Source organism: Phalangium opilio, unplaced genomic scaffold (assembly GCF_054372755.1).
Source record: "Phalangium opilio isolate 3A_F unplaced genomic scaffold, DU_Popi_V2 ptg000009l_1, whole genome shotgun sequence".
Classification (NCBI taxonomy): Eukaryota; Metazoa; Arthropoda; class Arachnida; order Opiliones; family Phalangiidae; genus Phalangium; species Phalangium opilio.
Window position 1 is genome coordinate 12,270,876 of NW_028324146.1, and position 20,550 is coordinate 12,291,425.

At 37.7% G+C, this 20,550-nt stretch overlaps 1 protein-coding gene and 2 long non-coding RNA genes across 3 annotated transcripts; 2 read left to right on the plus strand and 1 right to left on the minus strand.

The window, feature by feature from the left end:
* Positions 1-2,020: 2,020 nt before the first annotated feature.
* Positions 2,021-3,682, plus strand: LOC149714397 (uncharacterized). Its single transcript, XR_016371514.1, has 2 exons — positions 2,021-2,300; positions 2,389-3,682. It is a non-coding gene; the product is annotated as an uncharacterized LOC149714397 (long non-coding RNA).
* A 4,471-nt stretch (positions 3,683-8,153) lies between these two features.
* Positions 8,154-8,950, minus strand: LOC149714398 (uncharacterized). Its single transcript, XR_016371515.1, has 2 exons — positions 8,810-8,950; positions 8,154-8,616 (listed from the first exon to the last, which is right to left on the minus strand). It is a non-coding gene; the product is annotated as an uncharacterized LOC149714398 (long non-coding RNA).
* Positions 8,951-17,250: 8,300 nt separating this feature from the next.
* LOC149714399 (ATP-dependent DNA helicase PIF1-like) lies at positions 17,251-18,355 on the plus strand. The gene is made up of 2 exons (XM_089849089.1): positions 17,251-18,151; positions 18,252-18,355. The coding sequence occupies exons 1-2, from the start codon at positions 17,252-17,254 to the stop codon at positions 18,276-18,278; spliced, it is 927 nt and encodes a 308-aa protein (XP_089705215.1). The 5' UTR covers position 17,251; the 3' UTR covers positions 18,279-18,355.
* The last annotated feature ends 2,195 nt before the right edge of the window (positions 18,356-20,550 follow it).

Consider the following 20,550-nt stretch of genomic DNA (forward strand, 5'->3'; position numbering starts at 1 on the left):
AGGCATGGACTCTCTTTACGGTCAATCTATTTGATTGCATCTCGCGCCATGTGCCTATCTACGATACTTCGACTCGTGATAAGCGTGCTTGGATCCCTTTATCCACTAAACGTGCAATGCGGAAGAAAGAAAGACTATGGAAAAAGCTCCGTCAAGCTAGCTCCACTGGTGACCACCGCACTTTTTCTCACCTCCAGCCCCAGTACAAAGCCCAAGTATCCAGTGTAAAATCCCTCATCTTTCGTGCCAAATCTAATATGACGGATCGCAAATTCAAAAACCTAAAGAAAAATCCTCGCGCGTTTTATCGATTTGTTCGCAAACAAATTAAATCGCTACCAACCCGTCTTAATGTAAAACTGCCAAACGGTGCCAGCACAGACTCTAATTTCCTCATGGCTCAGAGCCTTAATGAGACACTAGTCAAAAACTTTAACCAAGCTCCTACAAATTTAAATGACATTTTTCCCACTATCGCCCCTGAAATGGAAGACTTCTTTCCTTCAACTGAGGACATTATGAATTCTCTTAAGACCCTCGACATTAAGAGTGCCTCAGGACCGGATGGCATCACTTCTCGTCTCCTTAAAAACTGTGCCGGTTCTCTAGCCTTTCCTTTAAACTTAATTTACACTAACACTCTCGTGCATGGTTCAGTCCCGGGGGCTTGGCGGCTTGCTCATGTAACACCGATTTATAAAGGGAAAGGGGAAAAGTGTAATGCCAAAAACTATAGGCCTATAAGTCTCACCTCAGTCGTATGTAAGGTACTTGAGAAAAGTCTCCGAGTTGCCCTACTTCGTCATGTAACCCCGTATCTCAGCGATTATCAACACGGTTTCCTTTCCAATAAGTCAGTGGAGACCAACCTACTGTCTGCTCTTAGCGTTTGGGTAGAGGCTCTTGATAAAGGCGGCCGAGTAGATGTTATTTACCTTGATATCGCTAAGGCGTTTGATTCGGTCCCACACAAGCGTCTCTTGGCTAAGCTTCGCGCTTATGGAATCACAAACAATATATACGCTTGGCTTGAAAGCTACCTATCCAACCGCTACCAGGCTGTACGTGTCGGTAATTCTTTAAGTTTACCCCTTCAAGTTGTTAGTGGTGTCCCCCAAGGTAGTGTTCTAGGCCCCTTATTATTCATCCTATACATTAATGATCTCCCAAGGGTAGTCTCTTCCTCCCTTCGCTTGTTCGCGGATGACCTCAAACTGTTTAGGGAGATCCGTACTTACGAAGATGTTAGTCTTCTTCAGGCGGACCTTTCTCAACTAGAGGCTTGGTCCCTATCAAATGGTCTCATATTCAATGAAGAAAAATCCCTAGTTCTTACAATGCAACGAAAACCCTCAGATCTCTCTGCCCCTTCCCCTTACTTTCTATACGGTTGTAACATCCAACGGGTAAACGATTGTCGGGACCTCGGAGTGCATCTTACTCATAACCTGTCCTTCCACTCTCACATTTTGAAGTCTTGTGCGCGAGCTAATGGTCTTTTGGCTGTGATCAATGCTAACTTCCCCAATATTTCACCCGCTCTTATCTCTCGCCTCTTTAGCTGTTATGTGCGTCCTATTCTAGAATTTGGCTCCCAAGTCTGGAACCCCTCCCACATCCAGGATATAGCGTCTCTCGATAGGGTCCAAAGCCGTGCTTCTCGGCTTCCTTACAGTTTGAAATCCCGCCCAAGGGCACAACGCGTGTCAGCCCTCGGTTGGCCCTCCCTTACTCTTCGACGTTCTTACCTGGACCTTATTAGTCTATTCAAAATTTTAATTGACCCCTCCCAATCTCATTTTATTCAAGCACCCCGTTCCATTAACACTAGAGGTCACTCCCGCAAATTGTTTCTGAAACCTTTCAAGACCGATGTATTAAAACATTCATTCTTCCGTCGCACAATTCCCCTTTGGAACGCCCTCCCCGAGGATGTGATATCAGTCCGGTCCATTGCTCTATTTAAAACCCGACTAAGGGCTCACTTGCAACTTTAAGAGTTCACTACCTATTTAAAATAAAAAAAAATTAACTACCTATTTTTTACTGTGATATGACAATGTGATATGCGATAATGTGATATAAACCTGTTTTGTATGTAGGGAGCTGTATGGCTGACTCAGCCCTAGCTCGACTTTTATTAAAGGAAAAAAAAAAAAAAAAAAAAAAAAATTTTTGCTAAGCCTCGGTCAAAATAACGTTATGTTGTCGTTGATGTTATAGGGTAATGGCAGCCCTCTGCCTTCGACTGTATTAAGCTCTATGGGGAAATAACATGGGGTGCCATTAGAATACTGTCGGTAGTTGCAAATAAATTATAATTATAAACAAATTAATTATTAATCTTACTGGGAGATCAATCAATTACTACATTGTTATCTGTGACAGCTGGGATACATGATTAAGATGTAGAGGTAAATTTTTCACCTTAATGATGAAACCTCCGAGTCGCTGACTAAACGTAGCCGATAACTTTTCAAGGAAAATTATGACAAACAGAACTGTATAGATTCTTCCATTTAATAACATTTTACATTTGCATTATTTAAATTCAAATTCTGCATTAAAGGTAAAAACCATTTCTGTTCATTGGATCTCAAAACATTGTTTTTAATTTCAACAAACCAACGTAGCTCTTGTAATTTGAGGCTGAGTTTTTTTAAAGTCGTTTACAACACGATGTTTAATTAAATGATATTAATTTTGGATTACGTTAAATATGTAAAACACTGTTAAGTGGTTCTGCTACTAAGCCTTCTGAAAGAACCCAAAATGTTTGAAATTATTGGGAAAAATGTTTCTTTGACGCAAATGTACGTTACCTGACCTTACCAAAAATTGTTCCAAACTTACGGTGTCCGAAATTATCAGAGCTAATTATCAAAGACACATATTTAATTGATCTCATTTCGAATTATTTAAATTCAAAGGGCTGTATTAACTTTTAAGGGGAAAACCATTGCGGTTTATTGGACTTCTAACATGCTTTCCAACTTTTTGATATACAAACATAGCATTGTTTGTTTGAGGTTCCGTTTTTTTTAAAGACGCTTAAAACACTATTTTGCTTAATTAAATGGTATTAATTTTGGTTTATGTCAAATATGTACCACAGCTAAGTCGCATAGAAGTAATAAACATTAAGTCAGCTGACTTCATCAGCCGTAGAGTTCTACTCACAAGGGTTTGTTGCAAGTTTGATGAACTCAGTGCCACCACCCGGGATCGAAGCAAATAAATTAATTTTATTTTAAATAGAATATTAACAGTACTAAAAACACATTAAATCTTGGAAATTAGGTATGACGTTCATGATGGATTTCCTAGTCCCGTCACAGCACAAAACGTTATTAAGCATACTTAACGATATCACAAATATGACATTTCTACTCAAATTTAGGTGTTGAATGTGAAAGATAGTGTGGGTTTGCATTTTAATTAATAATTAGAAACATATTACATTTAAGAACATCATGATTATGATTAATTAATGTGGAATTAGTAAATAAAATTGCTTAGTGATTGCTAGCCCCCCCCCCCTTTGTATGAATTAAAAATTGGAATGCAGATAGACAAGATTTAAATGACAAATAAAAAGTGATTTATGGATTTTAATGATTTTCGCAAAATGTATTATTTATTATTTTCAGGGAATGAAATAAATGATTTTTACAAAATGAAAGTATGATTTTTAAAAATGAAATATTTATTATTTTTAGGGAATGAAATATTTATTATTTTTAGGGAATGAAATAAATGATTTTTACAAAATGAAAGTATGATTTTTAAAAACGAAATATTTATTATTTTTAGGAAATGAAATTATGATTTTTAAAAATGAAAATAATGATTTTTACAAATAAAATATTTATGTTATTTACATAAAAAGAAAAAGAAAATTTACTTAAAAAAAAACGAAAAAAAAAATTGTGATGATGCTATATGAAACAAGATGACAAAATTATACTCTTATAAGAATGTTATTGGAACACAGGAAATTAATTTAACTATACAATAGGGGCAGAAAAGCAAGTAACAAATACATTATAAGGCTACTTTAAATTTGAATTTTCGCGCGTTTCAAGCAATAGGTCTCTTCATTAGCATGATAACAAAACCCACCAAATTAACTTGGAAACTTTGAGAATTAACTCATAGCCCTAGCCAAACTTTTGTCTATTCTGGAGCAATACATAGCTTACAAGCATGGAGGATTTCTACCATTAACACAAGGAGACCAAGACAGAGTGTAAAATCGTCTGTTATTTTACACTCTAAGTTGGCTGGTCTCCTTATGCAAATGGTATGAATCCTCCTTGCGTGTAAACTATGTATACTATGCTCATTTTGTATAGGGCGCCAATGTTACTTCCTTATGCTTAATTATTTATTATTATATTTGTTCCTAAATTTTACCATGTTATATGATATTCATGTCTAACACATTAAAAACTGTTAAGATTTTTCCTGTGCCCCGGTTTAATATAAGTCATCACATTTTTGTAATAACTTTAATTTTTATCTTACTTACAAAATAAAAATTAATCTGCCACTGGGGCATCCTTATCGTCGATGACGACATCTTGGGGGGGCTTTGGTTCCGCCCCCTCACCCACTTCCATGCCCTCAGGCATTTTCTCCTCCTTTTTTTCTTTTCCAATAATATAAATAGGCTATTAACTAGTTTACAGGCGTGGAGGATTCCTACCACTAACACAAGGAGACCAAGCGACTTAGAGTGTAAAATCGTCTGCTATTTTACACTCTAAGTTGCCAGGTCTCCTTGTGTAAATGGTATGAATCCTCCACGTCTGTAAACTATGTATACCGTATGTACTCTGTTACAGCATCGGTTATCAGCACGCTCAAAACTAGGTCTCTATGTAACGTAGCTTTGTACATGCTGTCAAGAGACGAAAAACTTCAGTATCGTCAGGATTTAAAATATGCTGGAATTTCTTAGCTGAGTGCACGGACCTCTAGGCCTTAGTTTGAAATACGTGTGAAATTGCCTTGGGCCTAGAGGTCCGTAACCTGGAGTTAAAAAATTCGTGAATTTTTCAAATCCTGAAGATCCCTATTTTCCCCGTCTCTTGTCAGCACGCACAAAGCTAGGTTACATAGAGACCTAGCTTTACGAGTCCTGACAACCGGTGTTGTAACAGAGTACATACAGAATAAGATGTCGTTCGAGATATGGAGTTGCCTATCCTATAGCGTGAAAACAAATTTTCTCACGCGCATTCTTTATCCATGATCATTGGTCACACTAACACCATGGATAAAGAATGCGCGTGAGGAAATTTGTTTTCACTCTACAGGATAGGCAACTCCCTATCTCGAGCGACAGCTTATTCTGTATATACTCTGTTACAACATCGGTTGTCAGCACGCGCAAAGCTGGGTCTCTATGTAATCTAACCTTGCGCGTGCTGACAAGAGACAAAAAACTTCAGGATATTTTAAACGATTTTAAATCCTGAAGATCCTGAAGTTTTTTGTCTCTTGTCAGCACGCGCAGGGCTAGATTACATAGAGACCTAGCTTTGCGCGTGCTGACAACCGATGTTGTAACAGAGTATATACAGAATAAGCTGTCGCTCGAGATAGGGAGTTGCCGATCCTATAGCGTGAAAACAAATTTCCGCACGCGCATTCTTTATCCATGCTAACACCTTCTAAAAAAAGGATCCCCTACCTTTTTGGGCAGGGCAATCTTTTATGAAGTGCCCTTCCTTTTTGCATGCGTAGCACACTCGCGGACGCCTCCCCCCACGTTTATTACGACCGCCTCGACCACCACGACCGCCGCGACCGCCGCGACCGCCGCGACCACCTCGAACACCATTGTTGGTAACGTACACGTTGCCGGTAATTTTACAACTATCCATTTTTTTCTAAGCCTTGGTCGGTTAACAAGGAATTAAAAAAAATCACAATTTAACCACAAAAAGTGCTCCCAATCAATTTTCAAACTAGTTCATATAAATAAACCTTTAAGTTGTTAAATATATGACTTAGTTTAAAAACAAATTAAAAAAAAAATAATTCTTAATAAATTTTGGCATAGAACTCACTTTCGTTTCTTTAAATTTGAAAGTTGGCACCTTGACTATAGCCCACTCGATCACGCACTCCTCCGTCGTGGAGCGCGTAATCGAGTGGGCTATGCACTGTAAAATAAAGAGAGAAATAATAATAATAATAATAATAAAAATTTAAATATTTATGTAAATGCTGAGCTACATAAAGGAGCCGCCTTGTTTCTGAAGGGTGTATACATACAAAAAAAAAAGAAAACCTGTAACCAACAATACATAGTTTACATCGTAGGAGGATCCATACCATTTACACAGGGAGGCCAGGCTTCACGTGTTACACAAGAAGGGCTGACTCACTAGGTGAGTCTAAAGCCATGCCTCCTTTTGCAAATGGTATGTATCCTCCTAGCCTGTAAACTATCTATACAATTACTAGGTCGGGAAACTGTCCACTAGATTGTGCAAAAATAGTGTCGCGTTTTCATTGCCAAGCTATCAATATTTTGGAAAATTTATTGGTCAAAATGTACAGTGACCCCCTTAATTTTTAAAAATATTATGGGACATTTTAAAATTTTATTGAACAATGTCCAGTGTACTGTGCTTATTTCTGGCCCTGCCTATAAATGTTCCTGTGCTTATTTTCGGCCCTGTACACAAGTGACAACTTTGCCTTTTTAACTAAGCCTATTTTTATGTTAAGAGCCACGTTTTCGGGCGCCTTTTTCTGTTTTGGTACGTATTCTCAAGCACAATTTCCTCTGCTACTACTTACTAAGACTTACAATTTCTAATTAATCTTTTAAGGGTTAATAACTTTTATTAGTTCCATTACTTTACAACGTCTGTATTAAATTATTTCCATTTTTTCACTTGTTTAATTTTTATTCTTTTTACTTTTCGCGCTCTTTAGAGCTGAAAAGTATTGTTCCGACCTCTGTTGGCTGGACGGCTGGCTGGATTTGGTGTAACCGCATAATAAGATTCGTCATAAATAAACTTTTTGAATTTCAAATTTCCCGCGAATTTTCGACTCGAGATTCACCCGTAGTTCACGTTACACCTCATAGGTGGCGTAACGTATTTAATTTCAATTGAAATTATTTTTCTGTCGGCGCCGGGCCTCGAACCCGCGAAGTCCTGATCCATACGAGACGACAGTGAAGTCGCCCGTCCGCGCGCGCTGACACGAAGCCACGCTTGCTTGTAATATGAAGCGAGATAAATTATAGTGAAGAGAAGAAAGAGAGAGTTAGAAGGAAATGGACCCCCCCCACCTCCCCGACGCCCGCGTGGGTTTAGCGGGAGACGAGAGAGAGAGCTGTCTGGCTTTAGATATGGACCCCCCTCCCCCACCTCCCCGACGCCCGCCACTGGATGCTGTCGAATATATATTGTATCGAGGTAGAGGAGGAGAGACAGTTGCTTGCAATTTTTTTTGCAATTTATAATTATTTTATATCTTTTTAATCCTAGGCAAGATTAGATTTCAACTTGGGAACTTAAACATTACAATTAATATTATCATATTAATCAAAAAAGAAATTAAAGTTCTCCCCGACAGAAGGCGCGCTAAGCAGAGAGAGTTTTCTAATTTCACCAATGAGTCAATGATATCGTTTTTGAAGACTCGTCTGCTTAAAAGTTAGGGAGGTAACTTGATTTACTAATAAAATTAAATGTATTAACAAAATGAAACTCGAGTCAGCGTTTCAAAACTATAACTAGTTTGGGACGGAGGTACCATTGCTCAATATTTGTTTGGCAAGTTTAAAATTAAATGATCACTTAACGGAACTACATAAAATAATAGGTAGATTTTTGCAGAATTAAATTGCAGATTCTTTGCAAAATTAACTAATCATTTTGGCAGTTTCCGCTCTCGCTGGGTTCATCTACTAATAACAGTTACGTAATAAGTGATAATTTTAAAAATAAAATCAACAACTCAAAGATATAAAATGAAATTTATGATCAAATTGAAACTAATTTCAATCAACGACAAACGGAATCAACTAATCATTTTGGCAGTTTCCACTCTCGCTGGGTTCATCTACTAATAACAGTTACGTAAGTGATAATTATAAAAATAAAATCAACAATCTCATAAAATCAACAACTCAAAATATAAAATGAAATTTATGATCAAAATGAATCTAATTTCAATCAACGACAAACGGAATCAACATGTTCATCTCTCCATCCACGGAAATATGAAATTTCTACATGAAACATGAAAGTGCTATCAACCTAACAATTTTTAGAAATGTAATTTTAATCAATGAAACATACTTGTTTAAAGTTAACTAATTATAAGTCGCTAATTTGATTATTATATTTAAAAAAATTATATTATTTAAGTAATAAATTTAACGATGGTGTTGATAGTACCAATAGAGTATTCAAGGATTGATTACGTTAATATCAACGTATCAAACAAAAAGTATTTAATTATAATTTGGAATTTCAATTTAAATTTATACAGTTTTTTAAATGCCCATTGAGATTCAGAGTCTGTCACTGAATGTTGAAGATATCCAGTCTCTGCCAAGTGATTTAAATTTTCAGACCCTCTCTGTGGGAAAGGGGGAATTAAATTAACGAGACTTACAAACTGACATCATCCTTAAATTAAATAAGGATTATAAATGAAAAGTTAAATCAAGGTATTGAAGGTTTAATTCTAATGTTAGGAAAGGATTTTAAAATATCCATGCGGTGGCATAACTAGTTAAATATCAGCAACAGTTGAAAAACCTTGGCCTAACTTTTAGGGTGGTCTGCTACAGTATAAGGTACAATTCGTTCAGTAATATAAATCGGTTACATAATAATAAAAATATAAATTTAAATAAGATTTGCAAACGCTTCAGAAACTCCCGTTACTCGGACCCCCGAGTCCCCGATGATACCCGACTCCCCGTCCCCGATACACTAAAGACCGAGGCTTAAACCTCCTGAGCGTCCGTGTAGCTCGCGGCCATCTTTATTGTTTACATGAGCTCGTCACTACAGGGTAGGAAATAAGACAGGTTTACAAGTCCCAAACCAGTTTATTAATTCGGAGCCTACGTTAATCATTAACGTAGGCTCCGATTAGTTGCTCGGACCAGTTTATTTATTCCAAAAGTTGGGGTCAGTGGTATCAGGGAGCACTTTATTAATTATGGTTTTTGGAAAAAATAGACGGTGGGACCAGTTTATAAATTCGGGGTTCCTTATTAGAATTTTTCTAGCTCAACCTATTCTACTCCTAGGTAGTTAGTACTCCTTGGCTACAACTTCCCTACAAAAGTTTTGTATTCTATTGACTATTGATCTTGTCTAGCGTCTATACTCTAGAATGAGTCTCTTGTAGTCGACATTCTAGACCATAGCCAGTACTAGTTGTCAGTAGTATTAGGCAGTAGCAGAAGTAAATATTTACTTCTGGCAGTAGTGTATGGTCACATTACTTATTTATTTATTTATGGAACACTGTTCGTGAAGCCAGCAGAGTGGCTTGTGTACGAACATCGGATACAAAGAGAGATGTAAAAACAGAGTAATTATTGAATATAGGGCTAAGAAACAGTGTAGTATAATGAATGAGATTAAGTTGACTAACAACGTAGCCTACGTTAATCACGCTAACAATATAAAAATTATAGGAACATAAGGGAGTATATTAAACAGTATTTGATCTGGCTTACTGATAGCGAGAGAAGATATTGCCACCGAATTTATGTAAAATGCAATAAGGAATAAGGATAGAACTCTTTTTATCTTTTTCTATAACCGCAAGTCTTAATAATAATCATTAATTACACGCCTGAATCAACGACAATTAACAATTAACAAAAGGATTAAGAACCTCAAATATCATTAGACATGTTGATTGATATAATGATATTTAGTGGCAACTAGTTGAAAAATTGTGATAAGAAATAAAAGTTAACTAGGGACTTGGCAATTCGGGCTTAACTCCGCCCCCAGCGCCATTATGGTATGTTTTTTAACAGAATGAAAGCTATATAAGTCCCTCCTCCTGGTATGTTTTTTAGCACTAGTGGAAGGTAGCCTGACGTTGCATGACGTAGTATTGCCAAGTCCCTGTTATGGATGGTTATATGCTACTTTTTCCTACAGTAAAAAATTCAAATTCAATTAGAATTTTCAGCTTCTTTACTTTTGTGTCTTTACGTGCTTTTTATTCTCACCATTTTAGAAATTTAATTTATAGTGGGACCGGTAAAATAATAATTAATGCGAGGGTCACTGGTCCCAAGGACCACCACCACATCCGCGACACCAATTCGCCGCCGCCCACTCCGAAACAGACGAGCGCCTGAAAGGCTCAACCTATGAGACAGCAGCTAAACCAAGTTTTCACCATAATAACAATAACCTCATGAAGGACAGTATAAATAATGAGTTTAAACAAACTTTTCACCATAATAACAATAACCTCATAAAGGACAGTATAAATAATGACTTTAAACAAACTTTTCACCATAATAACAATAACCTCATAAAGGACAGTATAAATAATGACTTTAAACAAACTTTTCACCACATTAACAATAACCTCATAAAGGACAGTATAAAATAGTGACTTAAACGAAGTTAAATCTGAATTACAATCTACCTCATTAAGCTCAACCAAACTGTTACAAATGCATAGCGCAATATTACAAGTTGCCAATGATCTTCGAATTTTATTGTTAAACCCTCACATTATCTTAAGACTCATACAGTCACTGGGTTTTAATCTCACGGGAGAGTATTGCTATATTCGTAATTCCCGCTTATTCCAAACACAACCTAGATGGCGCCCCATCCTCAGATATCGATTGATTGTAACCCCCATTTTCTAAGCATGAGATCATGAACGCTGGATCTCTAAAGGGACCGGAAAACGCCCGCCTTCCACTGTACAAACCGAGTCCTCTCTAGCATAGCGTCGGGGGAAGGTATGGGGGTTGTGAATTTGGGAACACTTAAGGCCATTCGGTCTTTTGTGATTCTGAATAAACCTATTGAAAAGAAATTTAAACGACCTTAGCCGTACCCGTTTTTTTTATTTATTTTTTTACAAAGCAAACGTGCTATAGAGAAAAATCGATTCCGTTTACCAGTCCCTTTAGAGATCCAGCGTTCATGATGAGATATAGGAGAGAACATTCCTCACTTCTTTATCCGCACTCAAGCGGCATCCTTGCCACCCAATGTAACGAATGACCATAATCATATGGTAGAATAAATCTTGGATATTGATTAGTATATCTCGCCTAATTAATCCACCAAGACTTGAACACTACAGTTAATTACTTATTTAATTAAACTGTAAACCAAATTCTTACTAGATTGGTTTTATTCATAATCGGAATGCTATTTTATAAACAATGAAAAAAAAAACCTGAAAATTTTAAATTTGTCGGGGTCAATGAATATAGTAATACTAATTCTAGTCACTAGAGGGCGCGAAAAGTGTAATCTGGCCGGGGCCATCTTGTTTCCCTTCACGTTAAGCCTACTACTTTTTATTACATTTCACTGTATGTTGTTTTTATTTAAGAGTGTATATAATTGTACTTCTTTGTGGTTCCAAAGTGTTCTTTGTGCAACGCTTTATCGGATAGCTTTGTGGTTTCAAAGCGTTCTTTGTGCAACGCTATATTGGATTTCTTTGTGGTTCCAAAACGTTCTTTGTGCAACGCTTTATTGGATAGCTTTGTGGTTTCAAAGCGTTCTTTGTGCAACGCTTTATTGGATTTCTTTGCCGATCAAAGGCGTTCTTTGTGCAATACCTACCTAATTTGGGTTCTTGGCGCAATACCTATTTTGGGTTCTTTGCAAATCCAAGTTGAAAATTGCTGTGTGGAATTAAGATCTGTTTCAAAAATACACTACTGTGTTATATTTCTTAACGAATATTCAAAATGGTTTCAACTGAAGCAGTTAAGAGGAAAAAATTGCGTCAAGCAAAGCAAATATATAGAGCGCAAGTAAAGTTAAAAATGCAACTTGAGAGTAAACCTAAGAGTCAAGCTAACAAGCTATATTGTAAAAAATACTATTTGAAAAACAATGAATACTTTCAAAGAAAAAATGCAAAAAACTATGTGTCACGTAAATCTCACCTTGAGAACCGGAAAGTGCATACAAGAAATATGCCTTCAGGTGGTGGCACTAATGTTCGTACAAAAAATAAAAAACCCAATAACAAACACATTCTGATGGGTAAAATGGGTTTTGCAAAAAACCTCTTAAATGCAGGGATTTTCAAAACAAAGAACAAGAAATTCATAGCTGAAAGCTACAAACGGTTTCTGGTCACACGTTTAACTGAAAGATTGGCAGGATCAAAGTCTATTGACAGTGAGACTTCAAACAGATGCACCAAATCTGTCTCTCACAAGCTGAAATGCCAATTGTTAGCTGGTAGAATACTACACTTGAAAAGGCAAACAACGCCCAACTATCAGGGATGGTTACTCAATTTAAAGATATTGTCGAGAAAATCAAAGAAATTGGGTGTGTTAATCAAGACAACTTGGCGGAAGTTGTAGGTGGGAAAAGGCTTCACAGTAGCCTAAAAGAAGCCTATTTCCACGAAATCACCTATTATGCAATTGGGAATAATGGTAAAATATTAAAAAATGACAATGAGTTGCGTTACAGAAAAATATTTCAATTGGATTCGGATGGTCATGTACAGAAGGTGCTGAGAGACCGTGCTACCAATTCGAACAAAGAATTGTTTGTTGACGAAATGGGGAATTTCGTTGACATAAAAAACAATAACGAGACTAGTAACGTAGAACGAGTTTTACAAGTTAATGAGTCGGGAATTGTTACGAATCTTTTCAAAATTGTTGAAACTGAAGAGAAGAATCCGAAAGCAAATTTTGTGATCAATGAAGGGGGGTTTATTGAAACCCAAAATAAAACTGTATACTGGGAATGCAGTGACATTTGTAATGTTCGAACTCGAGCCATTGCAAAAGTACTAGCTTTCATAAACACAGTTGCCAATGCTAATGAAAAATCTTTGACTAAAATTTTTGAGTCTGATTTGGACCTTTGCGAATTAAGAAAAGAATTTTGCAAAAAATCAAACGTGTTTATACCACCAGATGGGGACGAAGTAGTGGTGAGAATAGTTCCGTTCCTAGGACACACCTCTTACTGCGCTGATAGCGAAGAGTGCCAAAGTAATTTGCGTTCTTTCGCTGAATTGGCTCCACATTATTCGGGAATTAGAAGTATTATGAATAAGATGTATCAAGTCAAAGCCTTGCTCAACGCGTTAACGAAAATTTCAACTGAAATTGAAAGTGGTGATTACGATTCTCTGACGAATGTCATGGTGCAATCGAGAAAAATCCTAGCCACACGTGGGAAAAATTTAAATACCGAACAAAATAATGCTCCCACAGGAAGCGTTAACGCTCCTCGGCCGACTCTCGATGAAAGTGAAATCTTGAGTCTTTATGAGAATCAATTCGCTCGGGCAATGCTAAACACCAACGAGTTTCACGACACGCCCTGCGACTGCTGTTTTAGATTACTGAAAAAAACTGATTTAAGAGCTGTAGAAAAACTAGTAAACAGTGCTGTTTTTGATAACGAGGCCTATCTGATTTTAAGAGCTGGCTGGATAATGAATAATTCGGACGCTAGAGAAGCGGATATGCTTCTATGTCGTTACTGCGCTACGGATTTGGGAAAGGGTAAAGTTCCCATTAGATGTTTTCTGAACAACTTGGCGGTTGACAATCCTCCGCCAGATATCACCAATTTAAACATGTTCGAGAAAGTTTTAATTCAGCTTGTGAAGCCCTTCCACACTGTGGTGCGGTTAGGCACTAAAACCAATTCCAACGTGAAGTTTGGTACGGTTAAAGCTTTAAAGGGAAGAGTAATTTATCTTCCAATTCCAGTGGAAAAAAATTTGAAGATGATTCCCAAAACGTTGCCCAAAAATCACGAACTGCATATCTTGGTGAACGGCGTTCCCACTGCGGACAAAAAGGTTTGGCAGCAGGTTGTTTGCCTCGAAAAAGTGTTGAAAGCTTTCAGTGTGCTGAAAAAATTAATCCTTTTTACAAACATATTGATATTTCGGCAATGAACGAGGATTATATTTGTGGGACGCAATATATCGATGGCGGGGAAAATTCATTGATTCCCGATGAATTACTGAGCGTAGCAGATCCACTTGCGCTGATCAACGATGGCTGTGATGCGGTGCCACGTGGTTCCGCTGCGCTTCCAGTGAATTGCAATCATGACATGCCAGCTGACCAAAACGCTTCAAATATGAGCGTTCAGGGTGAAAATCAGTTGACCCATGCAGCAGATGACTACGCAATTATAACGCAACCCGAGGCTTTGTTGCGAAAACTTTCTAAAGGCGAAGCCAATGATCTGTACGATCATTACTCTATTCATCCGGTGAACGTCCAACCACCGAAGGATTTATTGGGTGCTTACCAAATGAAGCGCGTCGAGGCCGAGCCGGTTAGCACTTGGGACAAAAAACTGGAATACATGAGCTTCGTTCATTTGTTCCCTCGGGGTCGCTTTGGCAAGCACGATGATAGACCATTTGGGAAAATAACGGAAACCGAGTATCGTTTATCCCGTCTTTTGAACAAAAGTCCAATTTTTAGACGAGATTACGCCTATTTGTTCCATTCTTATTAAGAATGCGAAATGAAAGCGATTTCTAGCAGTTTGAACTACGTTCTTCGTGTTAAAAAACCCATGCCAATTGGTGTTGAAAATTGCTCAATCGAGTTGAATCTGGCGATAAAGAACTTGAGAGTAATTTAGCTACTTTCTTGGGTCATATTCGAGGAACGAAGGACTACTGGTATAAAGTTCTTAGGGACGTTCTAGCGATGATTCGGGAATTCGGTCCTCCAACCTGGCTTTTAACTTTTAATCCGGCCGAGTACGATGATATGGAACTGCACGATCACTTGAGAAAAGTGAATTCAGACGTTCCAGGAGTAGAGTCGATGACGGTGGCTGAATTGTTGAATTTAGACCCACTTAGCGTCAATTTGCACTTTCACAACAAAGTGCGGTCGCTGTTAAACAACTTTGTCTTGTGTAAGCAAAATCCAGTTCTTGGCATGATAGAACATCATTTTTGGAGGGTTGAATACCAATCTCGGGGTTTACCTCACTACCATATGCTTTTGTGGGCCAAGGACGCTCCAAAGATTGGAACTTCTTCGACCGAGACTATTTTGGATTACGTGCAAAAACACGTCACGTGTTCGATGCCAAGAGCATCGGTAAGTCCGGAACTACACCGGCTGGTAAAAAAATTCCAAACTCACAAATGCACCTCCAGTTGTTATAAGAAGGTGAAAAATTCTAAAAAAGGATTGAAAGTGTGTCGTTACGGTTTCCCTCGAAACGTAACAAACATTGCCACTATGAATTCTGTTAGATCAGTTACTCGTCACCGTAAAATGAAAAAGGTGCAGAAACGACTGTACGACTTGCCCAGAAAACAGCACGAAGTTTTAATCAATGATTACAATCCCACGCTACTTTTGGCTTCCAAAGCCAACATGGATTTGCAATTTGTCGCTGACAAATCGGAAATAGTGGCAAACTATGTCACGGCTTACGTGACAAAGGGAGACCGGGCTGACATGGACCAAACTTTTGCCGAGTTAGGCAACGAAAGTTTGTCCAAAAAATTATTTGCCTATAGATTGAAATCTTTGAAGTGCAAGCAAATAGGAATTTATGAAGCTCTCGATATGATGCTGGGCCAAGACCTTTACAACAAGTCTGACAGCACTAAATTTATAAACACTAACTTGAAAGAAAACCGATCGAGAATTTTGAAAGGTTTCAAGGAACTCGCTCGTTTGAGGGAAACTGACCCCGAAAGCAAGGACACTTGCCAAAAAGGGTTCGTCGACGACAAATATCCGAATCGTCCTGACAGCTTGGAAAATCTAAGTTTGCGGGAATTTGGTCAGTTTTACGATTATGCGATGCGCTCTGAGGGTGTCGAGAAAAATGCGAATGTAATCCAGTTGAAAAACAATCTGGGTTTCATGAGAAAGAGAATTAAGCCGTACATAATAGAGCACTTTATTCACGACCCGATAGAGGAGAAAGAACAGTATTGTCACGCCCTACTGATCCTGTTCAAACCGTGGCGTGACGAAACTGAGTTATTGGGCGAGTTTGAAACCTACGCCGATGCTTTCGAAAACTCTCTTTCAGTGTTAAAAGAAATGAGAGAATATCACGCGAAGCTCTCTGTTTCCAAAGAAGTTGAAAAGAAACGGAAGGCTTCTAAAAAGGCGAAAGAGTCAGAAACCATCATTTCGGATGTGGAAAGCGACGACGATGAAAATGCTCTGCAAGGGAAAGAAATTGTTATCGAAACCGAGCATGCAATGGCTGATGTGGAAGCTGCCATGGAAATGAATTTCGAGGCTGATGTTGACAATGTGGCGTCACTAAACTCGGATCAAAAGAGAATTTATGATGACATCATGGATCACTTCTCCCAAAAGGGAGAAAAATCTGGAAACAAGTGCCTTTTTGTGTCAGGACCTGGTGGCACTGGGAAATCGTTTCTCATAGACACTCTCGCCAATGCCGTAAGGCGTCGCTTTCAAAATCCTGCTAGCGTAGCCATTGCCGCGCCAACGGGTTTGGCAGCTCTGAATGTTAATGGCGTAACGTTACACAGATTACTAATGCTACCGGTAGATCATGGGCGTATCGCCGAATACCATTCCCTGAGTTCAGACAATATGAGCATTATGAAAGAAACTTTGGGAAACTTAAAACTGTTAATTATTGATGAAATTTCTATGGTCTCATCGGTTTTACTGACTCACGTTCACTTGAGACTGAACGAATTTTGGGAAATGAACCAACCATTTGGTGGAGTGGTCTCTATCCTTGTTTTGGGAGACTTTTTCCAATTGCCTTCGGTTCAAGGGAATCCCGCGTTTATCAAAATCACTTCCGAAGAAGCCAGACTTAGATTCAATTGCATCGGAGGAAGTGATCTTTGGAAGTTTTTTAAATACGATGAACTAACGCAAAATGTTAGACAAGCCAACGAACAAAGTTACGGCGACATTTTAAGCAGAGTTAGAATTGGAAATATTTCCGAAGCTGATGTTGCAACCTTAAAAAGTAGATTGGTTGCTGACGGACAACACATCTTGGTGGCTATGGATCTTTTCATTAAGCTGTCCAATGAAGGGTTTCACCCAATTTGTTTGATGCCAAAATTAGCGATGTGCGAAAAATTCAACTGTGAAATGCTGCGAAAAAACGGCGAGAAAGTTGAAGTCATTCCTTGCCAGGATAGACTCGCTGACTACGGCAAAAAAATGAATAAAAACATTCTCAGGAGACTGCAAAGCCTACAAAACGAACCGTCCAAAACTGGCGGTTTGGAGAGCGAGTTAATTCTTTGCGTTGGCTGCCGTATAATGGTCAGAAGGAATATTAGTTTTGAAAAAGGCGTTGTAAATGGTACGATGGGTTTCGTAACTGGATTCAAGAAGGACGAACAAGGAAACGTTGTTGGCATTTTTCTCAGAGTAGATCGCGAACCGAATAACGACGACGCTAACACTGACTTTTTAGTTGAGAAAATTTGCGCCAAATTTTTGCTCATGACAAACATTTACGTTAAGCGCTCGCAGTTTCCCGTCATCCTGGCGTACGCTATCACGATACACAAAAGCCAAGGAATGAGTTTAAAATGCGCCATTATGGATTTGGGTCCGAATTTATTTGGAACGGGCATGGCGTACGTCGCTTTATCGAGAGTGACGTCCTTAGCCGGACTTCATCTATTACAGTTCGATCCGACTAAAATTAAGGCGGATGGACGAGCCATAATGGAGTATAACAGGCTTCGCAAAAAATATAGGCCAGATCTGCCTGTTTTGAAAATAACGGAGTCGAAAGAAAGGCGAGGTGGGAAAAGAAGTGCGCCTACACTATCTAAAAGCCTTTTAGAAGGCGAGGAAGAGAGATGTGAAGAAACACCGAAGAAGAAAAGGAAAGCCCAACAGAGTTTGGATAGTTTTCCCTTGAAGGGTTTAGCTAACGATGATCAAGTAACGTGCTATTCTAATAGCGTTTTGCAACTGCTCTTATTAGTGCCGGAATTAAGAGAATTGGTTAAGTTTTACAATGGATCGTTCGTTGAAAAACCAGTTTTACGGTGCCTTCATAACACGATAAACGACATCGAGAGTTCTCAAGGAAGTTTCAGTCGTAAAGGGTTGGAACTGAGAATGGCTGTTGGAAATCATTTTACGCAAAACGATCAACAAGACGCCAGTGAATTTTTGATGGTCCTCTTGACGACACTAAGCCAAGAAATGGAAGCCGATTACTCTAAGGTTCTAAAAGAACTTTTTTGGTCAAAGTCGCGAAACGTTACCAAATGCCCCAAATGTCAAGTTGAACAAAATTCGGAAAATATTGTTGAAAGCAACATTTTCAATCTTCCACTAGAAAACCGAGATAAAATTGATTGGAAATCTCTAGAAAAAAGGATGAGATTAACAGAGATGCGGTGCGTTTATTGTAATAATCCAACAATACAAGAGCGTGATGTATTGATATCCAGCGGAAAGTACGTTTTTCTGTGCCTTCTACGGGGCGATTACAGAGATGGTCGACCAATTAAGATTTCGACTAAAATATCAAATTTTGAAAATCAAAATGTCACTTTGAGCAAGATTCTCTTTAAAACTAAAGGGGTGATTATTCATAAAGGTCAATCGTTGGCCGAGGGACATTATGTGAACTTTGTGAGAAAAGACAACGGCTGGTACGAGGTCAGCGATGCAATGATCAGAAAAAAGGAGAGATTCGTCAGTAGCTTGACTGACGTCACTGTTTTGCTCTTGGAAAGAGTCTAAACACTTTAAAGGGGAACTAACGTGCCTGAAGTCCATATTAAATTTACCCCGAGTAAAGCCTAAAATTTCAATAATCGTACCAGAGAGGAGCATCATATCTGTCGAAGATATACTAATAGTTTCATATTCCCTTTTAAGTAATTTATGCTTGGGTAAGATTGTTGGCCCTCGAGCATGTTTAAGGTTTACAATGGTTAGAGATTAATTTTGATGTTGCCCAGACTATAATAACCGTGAATGGGAGAGGAGGGAGGATTGTAGGGCCATGCTATTGTTATGAAAAAAGGCGATGATTCTTGCATTAATTTTTAAATTTTCTAGTGAAGGGTTTTTAATACTCTGTGTTAGTTTTGCCCCAATGGTATTTTATGTAAAAACAAGTTAAAAACGTAGCCCCTGTTGGTAATGCTATGTGATTAAATATAATTCTTTAATAAGCTGGTGAAACTATTGAGACAAACTCATATTATTAGTTAACATTGAACAGATTTTTGGAACTGAGATTTAGACACTCGTAACCAAATATTAAATAAATACTGATTAAAATTAATATATTCGAAGAGTTCTCTAAATATCAGTTTCGCAATTACCATATTTTCTCTTTTAAGCGCGCTATATTTTTTTTTACATTAAGACGCTTATAAATTTTTTTGCATTAACAATTTCAAACCGTTCCAAAAAATCCACGAGATTTTATAAACTAAATTAATTTAATCTAATATTATACTGTTTTAATTTCAACCCCCTGTAGCGAAGATTTTGTGTTTCAATATTATTTATTAATATAACCTTTCCTTTGTATAACTTATCAATAATGTGTACCGGACCCAATCTAATACCACTTACAAAAAGTCATTTTTAAACTATTTAATAGCCATATGAACTTATTAATTTGTCCCACTAACTAATATCCTACTATTGTTGGAGAATTTGTTTTTATAAAGTTTGAGAATTATTTCCCCAATTGCGTTTACCAATATATATATATATATATATATATATATATATTACATTACCCTTGTAAATAGATAACTAAACCATTTTTTTTTACAATTAATATTCCAGGAAGTTTTGCATATTCTCTATGTGTTTCTCACCAGCTGGAGTAGTCTGAGTGACGGGTGGCATTGAGTAAAACCAACAGGGGTAGAATGTGCAAAGCTTTCTGGAATACCTTTTTTTTTCTTCAAAATTTAATAACCTTTTCATTGTCCCTTTGGTAACCCACGCGCAAAACAATAATTCTCATGTCCTAGCAGCACTGTTTCCAATCTTAAAACTAAGAGTTGCGTTACAAAATTTTAAAAATAAACCCTCAAAATCTTATATTTAAATGAACATATAATTGCCAGTAAATTGTAAAGTTTTCTTTCAACCCCCGCCCCTTTACATAACTAATATAACGAAGAACAAAATTATTTCGACATAAATGCTACAAGCAGTGCATATTTTCAACTTTGAAACATGCAATTTAAAGACTATTTTCGTACAACTACGAGCGTATTGTATCAACACGTGCCAGCTGCTAAGCTTCAACAGAAAGATAATTCTAGGAGAGCGATAGCTCTCTTAGATAAGACCTCATA

Bases quoted from the DNA above. Each gene is read 5' to 3' on its own strand.
- LOC149714399 (XM_089849089.1), top strand. From the start codon at position 17,252: ATGGATCTTTTCATTAAGCTGTCCAATGAAGGGTTTCACCCAATTTGT. The intron at 18,152-18,251 runs GTAACGTGCTAT...TTGAAAAACCAG, and splicing joins GTTTAGCTAACGATGATCAA to TTTTACGGTGCCTTCATAAC.